Below are 10,092 nucleotides of genomic sequence, written 5' to 3'. Positions count from 1 at the left end.
TTTTTGATGAAAAAAACAACTCTACTTTTTTAATTTTAATTTTTTAATAAAAACAAATATTATTTTCAAAATCAGTATATTATTTTGCTTCTTTTAAGTTTCAAGTTGATATAGTTTAGAAGAAAAAAAATTTAAACAATATTAGGACCCATCAAAAATTTAGAATCCAAAGAGGAACCTCAAGAACTCATCTAAACTAAAAAAAAAAAGAGTAAGGTCCTTTTTTCCCCAAAAGATATTGATTTGCTGCTCAGGCAAATCAAATTTCAAAAGTTTTCAAAATCGCTCTACCCGAATGTGTATAACAAATTGTAAAAAATATGTAAACTTTGATCTTTTATATTGCATTAATGCGTCATATGACAAACCTAAAATAAAAATTGTAACAGAAAAGTAGACATAAAAGAAAGACAAAACAAAATAAAAAAACTGGAATTCAATTTACCTGCTTTTCGGTAGCCTGTTGTCATACTTAAACTGCTGTCATGATGCAACTTGTCGGTGTTGTTTTATGACGTTATTTCACGTTGGCTTTTAGTAAATTTTAGTTATATTTAAAAGACATTACAATAGATTTAAAATATTTTAATTAAAAAGAAAAAAAAATGCTTCAAGGAGCCAAACTAAAAGCATTAAAGATAAAAAATCAAATAGATATAAATAAATTGCATTTATATAGCTAAATAGTCTTGGCTTATTGTAAATTTTAAAAGCAGTGTTTTCAATAAATTAAACTACCAATTAATTATTTTTAACAAATAGAATGTAGCATCCTATTATGATGATTGGGTAGTGAATCAATTTAACTATATTTAAGTTTAATTGGTAAAAAACAAATAAAAATTCAATTAAAAAAGACAAAAACAAACCAAATACAAACAATAGTATATTATAAAAAATTACAAATTAAAAAAAAAATTACAAAATTAAAAAAAATAAAAAAAAGTCACTGGAGAAAAATCGGCAACAAAAAAGTTATTAATATCTTCACTGATAGAAGACATTTACAACTTTTTGGTTGCTACTTTTTCTTCGGTGTCTCCCAACACCCCGGTATGGATGAGCCCTCCATTTGAAGGATGGCTCATCCATACCGCCATTACTTTGCCACTTATTGAAGGACCTCTCCGAGAGAGGCCCTGGGTGTTGGGAACGATATCTTTTGTATTCCTTAAATGTTAACGACTCTAAAATTACAAATAGAAGGATATAACAAAATTTAAAAATATTTACAATTTTTTTAATCAAAGTATAAAGCATAACCTCACCATTTTCACAGGATGAAGAGGATGCTAAAAATAAATTAAAAAAAGTAAATTAAAAAAAGTTAAACTTGTGAGAAATTTAATTTTAATAAAAATATGAGTAAAATGCAAACAGTTTAAAAATGTCATATTTATATTAAATAATTCTTTCACCTATTGCACATATTTCTCCGTAAAAAATATATAAAATTTAAAACACAGCCCTACCAGTTATGCTTCAACCAGACACTAAAGACAGAAAATATACCTCAGTATAATTGATAGAATTATATTTACATATAAATAAATATTTAACTATAATTTTTTTTACCTATTCCCCTCATTTCTTCCATGAAGTTGTCTAAAGTAAGATAAAAGATAACTGAAGCTAAAACTAATTAAAACTAAACTAAAATTAACTATAAACTTAACCAAAACTAAAAAAAACTTTAAATTTTAATATCTGTACCTCAGAAGACAAAGGTCGGTTATCCAGTTTTTTGTGAAAATGAGTTATGTATGAGACCTTTTTAGTTTTTTCAGTATCTACATAGGTATAAAGACTGTTTTCCTGCAACAATGTGAAACAAAGTTTGGTCAATATAAAGGGTCTGGTGTTCCCACAATGTTCAAAGGGAAAACGTCTGTAGTTCAGAAATGACTTTTCACTTTTTTTTATTTAACTTTTTATTTTTGTCAAAATTATATTTCATGTGCCTCAAGACAAATTAAATAAGACAAATTAAATAAAACATAAATTTAACCATCAAGAATAAAAAAGCCAATAAAGACTAATTATTTTACTATTTACTCTCTCCTGGACAATTTCTAAAATGTGACAACTGACTTGGACTACTGAGTGTACAGATATAAATGCTTTATTTAACTATACTAATCACATAATTTATACTTAGTTTTTTTTCCAACTCTCCTAAAAGAAAAAAGAAAATAAAGCTTTAGTACTTAAAGTTTTAAAATTCCAGTTACAGTACAAATAAACAAATTCCTATTAACAATTATTTTAATAGCAAAAACACTGACTTATTTCAGTCTTCAATTCTGTGTCTAAACAATAAATGCACTTAAATGTATAGACGTTAAAATATCTACTTAACTTTTTAAAAATAAATTCACTAAGCTAATGTAACTAATACCTTTATTAGCTCTTTCTTGATCAACTAAAGAAAATAAATTTTAATTAAACTAACTTGATGTAAAATAATAAGAAGCTGTCTTACTGAGAATTTTAAATTTCTTCTCTATTATTGACAATATAATTTTAAGTATTACCTTAGTTAAGCCCAAGAACTATAAGTTCTTGGGCTTATTGTATAAAAATATAAAAACCTACTGTTTTACTTTTAAGTCAACAACAATATTTTAAAAAACATTTTAGTTACTTTATAAAAAAATAAAAATTCTTTTAAACATACTACCTCTCTCTTCATTGTTGTCAACTAAACAGAAAAACAAACAAATAACTGATAGTAAATTTTCTCTTTGGTAGTAGGTTATTAAATAGATTAAATAGATCAAAGATCTATAATCTGCTCTAACAGTCTACAACATTATCATTAAACTATAACTATTTTCGACAACCTGGTGTAATTTAACATAGATATATTTTTTTTCAAATGACAAAAATTACTAAAGTACATTATATAAACATAGAACAAATGTAGTGATAGTGGATTTAATCCAAAAATAGAAAGAACCTTTAGAAAAAAGCTTACTGCTTTTAAATCTACAAAAATTTCCAACTTACATTTTTTTATCTGCATTTATCAATAATAAAATATGAATTAATGAGTTACCATTATTTAAAGTTGATCCAGAAGCAACTAAAATAAATTATCAAATAAAAAGTTTATTTATACAATCTTGACGATAATGTTGAAATAAACAATATTTATTGCTTGAAAAGTTAAGTAACAAATGTAATTCAAGTATATTAAAATAAATGTACGAAGTTACCTGTTGTGGCTGGTGCAACTGAAATTATAACTAAATAAAAAAATATTAAATAAAAAAGCTATTTTATCTATCTTATCTATTTTATCCTGATGATTATGTTTAAATAAACAATATTTATTGATTCTTTTTAAAATAAATTAAAAAACATTACTATTTGCTGTAAAATAAAATAAAAGACATTACTACCACTTGCACCAACTGATGATGCTACCACACCTAAATGACAAAATTTATTAAAATATTTAAAACATATTCAATGCTTTAAAAGAATATTCAAAAGAAGTTTTTAAATCTACAGAATCTAAGTCCTTACTGAGTTCTACCTGTCTGTCTAAAAATAAAAATTGAGATAAAATTATATACAATAACATTGCTAATGCTACATTTGTACTCAAATAAAATCTAAATGATAAAACTTACTTAAGTCGCTGTCAGCTAGCCTGTCTAAAAAAAAATTTGTATTCTCATTAATCCTAATCTATAATCTATAAATAAACTTACTAATATAAACGATAAATAAACTTGAACTAATATAAACTATAAATAAACTACTATATACTATATAAACTAATATAAACTATAAATAAACTAATATAACTATGTTACTAATATAAACTATAACTAAACTACTATACACTATATACTTACTAAAAAGGCCTTCAGCTCCTTCTAACTGCTCTATAAAAATGAAACAATACTTGCTTAAAATGATCTAAAAAGACTGAAGACAAAACTGAAACACTTTACTAAAAAAGAAACATTGTACTAAAAAAAAATTTTTTATTAGTCATTTTAGTTTTAACTTCTTTTAAAAAAAAAAACAGAAAAATAAAAACAACAAACAACAAACAAATTTTAGTTTTTAAACAATGAACAACATCAGTTCCACTTGAAACTAAAAATTTATCAGCTCTAATAGGCTGGAAGACCTTGCTTGAAAGACCGCGTGGAGTAAAGAAACGCTTTTAGAAAAGCCTAGAAAGTTCTTTATTAAAAAAGAAAGTGAAACGACACTAACACTATTGAATTACAGTATTCATATTTAGAAGATTAGATAAATTACAGCATTCATGTTTAGATTGTACTAAAAAAACTATTTTACCAGACGTTTTATTTCTAACTTCTTCTAACAAAATCACTAATATATATATATGTAAATATAGTATTTATATAGTATTTATATAGTATATATATATATATATATATATATATATATATATATATATATACATATATATATATATATATATATATATATATATATATATATTTATATTTATATAGTATTTATATAGTCTTTATGTTGCAGATTATAATGAAATTCTTTCATATGACAAAAGTTGCCAGATAGCTGGATCAGCTGCAATGGTAAGTTTAATAATTTATATCAAAATTTCCTTTTTATAAATTCTTGTTTTATTTATATATATATATATATATATATATATATATATATATATATATATATATATATATATATATATATATATATATATATATATATTTATATATATATATGTATATATAAATATTTATACATATATATATATATATATACACATATATTAACATTCATGTTTATATATATGTTTATATATATATATATATATATATATATATATATAATATATATATATATATATATATGTTTATATATACGTGTGTGTGTATATATATATATATATATATATATATATATATATATATATATATATATATATATAAACATATATATATATATAAACATTCTGAATGTTTTTATTTTTTTTCTTCTGTAAAACATGCGCAAAGTGTTGCTACATCTACTATCTTATAGCCTGCTGCTACAAAGGAGTGCTGCTACATTCACTATCTTATAGCCTTCTACTACAAGGAAGTGTAGCAACATCAACTTAAGGTTTGGTTGGGGCAGGCAGTCTATCAAATAATAAAAAAAGCCTTTAAAAAAATTTTTTTTTATACTTTTGATTTAAATACTGCTCTGTATCCTGCTTTTTAGAATATTTTTTGAAGTTTTGGTGAAACTTTGTTTTTTGGCAAGTCCTCCTTCCATATTAGTTACCTTCTTTTAATTATTATCTCACTCTTGAAGCAGAAACTTTAATTTGTTTGTTCTTCCACAGATTGCTAATCATTCCACATCATGTCTTTGAAGTTTTGGTCCTAGTTCTGTGGGAAATTCTGTTGAGGAAGCAACGGCCATTTAGAGTTTTTACAAATACAACTCAAAACTTTAAAAAAACATTTTTGTTTTGCTTTTCATGAAAAATATTTTAAAATATCATTTTGATATGGTTTATTAAATTTGTGCAGCCATATGCAAAAGTTGATCTAAAACAGCACATGTATTTTTTATTAAATCAAAACTTCCATACTGTGTTGTGAAACTAGAATCTTATTAATGATATGCAATTATTAATATCATGCAGTTCTTAATGATATCTTGCAATTTTATTAATGATGCAATTTTGTTAAGGTAGTTTTAGTATGAATACTTTTGACAATAAACATGGTATATAGGAAAGAGATGACTGACTTCATGAATCATTTATATTTTACTGATTATAATACCATGTTACAATAAATAGCTGTTATGAAAAATAAAATGGCAGAAAAGAACTTAAAATTAAAAGATTTATTTTTATTTTTGCTTTTTGCATTACTGAATGTTATAAATAAAAAACAATTATCTTTGTAGAGAATACTCACCAGGTAACTAACAATTGTTTTTTTTTTATGATTTCTGACATATTTTACAGAGACTACCTGGACAAATCAATGAGCGGAATGAAAAACTAAAAGAGGAAATGTTCAGTAAGTTTTAATGATTTTTTTTTTTCATTGATTTTTTTTTTCTTAAAATTTATGCCATTATTTACAAAATTTAAAAATCAGTTAATGATGTTGAGATGTTTATTAGATTTAAAGATGCTAAATGATAATGCCGAACCCTTCCATGTCAACAAAGTTTATTCAACATTCAACTTTTTCTTTAATAACCTACTAGCACGATAAAGAATAAAGTTAACATTATAATGAAATGTTGGTAAAACACAACAATATGAGGTCTACCACCTGCTGAGTATATATGGGATTATTAGATGTATTCATTAGAAGTAGTCATAAACTTATGGCTTAGCTTCAATATATATTGTTATTATATTTGAACAATATAGATTGAAGCTGATTTTACTTTTATTTTATTCAATGACTTCTATTTAGATTTTACTTATCTAATCGATTGTTATTAATAAGTTTGATCAAAAAACTCTTAAAATAATTATTAATAACTGATTGACCACAGAAATCAAATAAAGTTAATAATTTACTGCATAATTTCAATGAAATAAATACCTAAAAACATAAATATATTTTAATTTAGCTTATTTTATAGAAATTTAGTTGCTATACAGGTTGTTGGAAAATTTCCCTAGCAACCTCCTTAGCAACATTCTGAAAAATTATTCAGCTACTGAATTATTTGAAAATCATAAATAAACTTTTAATTTAAAATTAAATTTTTAATGCTTTTTATTTTAAAAGAATAAAAATATAAAATTATGTAAATGTAAATAAACTTAAAACTATAATATTAACATTAAAAAAATTTTTTACTATAATATTTATAATTACTATAATGTCTATAATTTACTATAAAATATTAATAGATAAAAAAAGGTTACATAATTTGTAGATTGTAACATACCAGTCCGAAATCGTCTGAGGCACAAATAATTAATATTAAAAAAAAAACAGTTTTTTTTTTCCCTTGAATAGATTTCTTTCATATCTAGATTCCTAAACATTTATCTTAGTCGATATTCGAAACCCCTGCATGCTTTATATTAGTATGAAATCAATAATGCTTCATACGGATCTAAGTTGCAGTATAAAACGTTACGTTATTTTTAAGCATTGCTTGTTATTGGACAGTTAAATATATCAAGATTTTTTTCGTCTTTTTATATTTATATAATCTTTTTTGTTGTGTAAGTTTATGACGACTTTGATGTTTGGCCTACCAGAATAGGTTTAGCTTGTGTTTTTGTTAAATATTTTGTAGATTTCGTTGTTTCCTAAAATGTTGATTGGCTAGCTTTCAAAATTTTTTGATGACGTTTTATATTTTGTTGGTATGGAATCTTTATTATCATGATTTAATGCATCTTTGTGAATATTTCACTTGAAAAAATTTCTCGATAGAGAATAATAAGTTGTTGTTTTTTTTTCTTTTCCACCTCTTTCAACGCTAATCCAAACACTTATTTTGACAACAAATGCTGCTTTAAAAAAAAACAAGGTAAGCATGGTACAACCAAGGACATGTTAGAGTTTAATATAAGGACAGATTTCTCAGAAGTAGCTGCTCTAGTCTCTACATCACCACTGCATAACTATTTCCTAATAATCCATATTCATAAGCTAAAACTAAACTTATTTTAAACACGCGTATTTTTATTGCAATTACATAATATTATTTTAGGTAAGCTTAAAGATTTGGGTAACATGTGTTTAAAACCTTTTGGATTGTCAACAAACAATTTTAAAGTAAACCAGGATCCGAAGACGGGTGGATATTCGATTAATTTTCAAAAATAGATGAAGTTTTGTAAACGAGATTCACTAATATTTAACAATGTTTATGGATTTGTTCCTGCTTCTAACAACCAGTGGTTGCAAATGAATGAACTCGTCACGAACAATAATTATTATTTTTTTTTAAATAAACGTGTATTATAAGAGTTATTGAAGTTATAACAATATTTCGCAATTATTCAAATTTGCTTATTAAATTCTGTCAACAAATTTTTCAGGTAAAGTTTTTTTAAAATCGATCTATGTAAAGTATATAACTAATGTAACAGGTGGCAACTTAAAAATGGGAATGTGTTTAAAAAAACATTCCATGAAATAATCAGTAAAATAAAAATTAAAAGTTTTATAAAATTTATTTTTGTTCTAGCTAAATGTTTTGCGTATTTTTATTTAAAAAAAAAAATGAATTGATTAAATAAATTAAAAATGGGAAGAATTTAGAAAACATGTGTATGAGTTTTATCAAAATTACAAACATGTTTGGTAAATAGTGCATTTATGACCAATTTAAAATAGAAAATATGCTTAAAAGTTAAAAGTAAATAGGATAATTAAACGCGTTAAGAGTAAACCTTGAAATCAAAGAAATGGAGGAAATACTAAAAAATTTGACAAAAGGTTCAAATTTGTGTTTGGCCATAAGTAGTGATTGACCGAAATTCTGTTTTGGTAACGATTTCGGCCAAAATTTCAATTTGAACCGATACCGAAATTTCAGTTTCGATACTTTTTGTAAGATTTTAAATTTTTATCTAATTTAGAAAAATAGTTATTTTTGAGAATTTTCACAAAATATTTCGAGAATTTGCACTAAAATTTTAAAATTTTTCACAAAATACCTCAAAAAATTCGTGTTTTGCAGAGAAAATCAAAACCAGTCAAAATACGTGTAATCAATTCTAACGTAATACATGTATAAAAAAACAGCAAACGTAAAATTTCATTTTTAAAAAAAATTTTCTAATGAAATTAATTTTGACTACTCAGCGTAGTTAAGGAGGGATCCGAATAGAAATATAGCGTTTAGGCCCTTTCGTTTTCAAAAAAAGGCCGTTTTTTTTGTGTGTGCGCGTCTTGATTGGTTTATTTATTATTATTTTTTTAATCACGAAGCTTGTTGTTTTATTTTGTTTACAAATATTCGGTGATTTTATTATCTACGAGTTTCAAGTTTTAGCTTAATACTATGGAGCAGAAGTTATATAAAAGCTGAAACGTTTCTTTTTAGTAATTTATTCAAACGACTATAAAGAGATTATGGAAGTAAATTGCTTTCAGGGAAAACTAATATGAAAACTTCGGTTTTAACGTTTTTACTGTTTACGGAAAGATAAAATAAGAAGTTTTTAGTCATTTATTGAATATTTTAATGCTGTAATCAAGGAGACTTTTTACTTTCGAATAAAAGAAACATTTTTGGAATGTAAATACTTGACACATTTATTTCAGCTGTTTTAAAACGCTGCCCCGTCGCGTTTTATGTATTTTAGTGGTAGTTTTGTTTTGCTTGATGCTTTGGTTAAAAAAAGATTTTTAAAAAAGTAATAAATTATATAAGAAAAGCTTAAATTATACTTTTTAAAAAAATTAACAGTCGAAAATAGGTGGAAAACACAAAAAATTGAAGTCTAAAACTTTACTTCTGTTTCGCTCGATCACTAGCCATAAGATTTCTCAACGACAGCCCGCTCAAAAATTCAACTGTACTCTGCAATACAGTAAAGCTTTAAAAACAATCGCAAAAACTAAACTAAAATAGAAAAAATTCCAAAAGATAAGCTAAGTGAAGTTGGTAGTGCTAAGTACAGTTAGTTAAGTCTATTGTTATTGTTAACTGCGCGTAGCCCTAACAACAATTAGTATATGTCAGATAAGTATAATTCAGATGGCGTGTATGTACTAGCATCTTACTTTGCAAAAGCAGTCACGTATTTAATCTAGATATCACGTATTTAAACTAGAAAAACTGCGATATTTTGAAATAACCCTGCAAACTAGCCGAAATGTCTCCATTTCAAAAATCTTTAGGGAATTTTGAAAGGTGTTGTGTATAACAATCATTGGCAAGCAGAAAAATTATGTTCTAGGATCAAGTTTAGCTTTAATAAAGTTGATATTGAGTTCATACAGAGTTTAGCTTAGTCCAAATCAAGCTGAGGGATAGAATTCAGTAAATACGACTGCATATAAACTGTGTATGCATATGTATGCATATAAACTGCATATAAAATGTATATAACTTTTTATTTATATATTTTTTGATGTTTCATTGATCTGC

At 24.5% G+C, this 10,092-nt stretch overlaps 1 protein-coding gene and 1 long non-coding RNA gene across 3 annotated transcripts in view; one reads left to right on the top strand and one right to left on the bottom strand.

The window, feature by feature from the left end:
• Positions 1 to 7,998, top strand: part of LOC136078160 (tetratricopeptide repeat protein 1-like) — a 65,407-nt gene extending 57,409 nt beyond the window's left edge. For both annotated transcript variants that reach the window (XM_065793244.1, XM_065793243.1), the window contains exons 7-9: positions 4,528 to 4,586; positions 5,978 to 6,032; positions 7,702 to 7,998. In XM_065793244.1, coding sequence (XP_065649316.1) covers positions 4,528 to 4,586; positions 5,978 to 6,032; positions 7,702 to 7,817 — 230 coding nt within the window. In that variant the 3' untranslated portion in view covers positions 7,818 to 7,998. The remainder of the gene's footprint in view (positions 1 to 4,527; positions 4,587 to 5,977; positions 6,033 to 7,701) is intronic.
• Positions 151 to 3,087, bottom strand: LOC136078158 (uncharacterized). The gene is made up of 4 exons (XR_010637577.1): positions 3,059 to 3,087; positions 1,576 to 2,701; positions 446 to 1,493; positions 151 to 368 (listed from the first exon to the last, which is right to left on the bottom strand). It is a non-coding gene; the product is annotated as an uncharacterized LOC136078158 (long non-coding RNA).
• Positions 7,999 to 10,092: the final 2,094 nt, after the last annotated feature.

Source organism: Hydra vulgaris, chromosome 03 (assembly GCF_038396675.1).
Source record: "Hydra vulgaris chromosome 03, alternate assembly HydraT2T_AEP".
In the NCBI taxonomy this organism is placed as follows: Eukaryota; Metazoa; Cnidaria; class Hydrozoa; order Anthoathecata; family Hydridae; genus Hydra; species Hydra vulgaris.
This window is presented reverse-complemented; position numbering and strand designations above follow the sequence as displayed.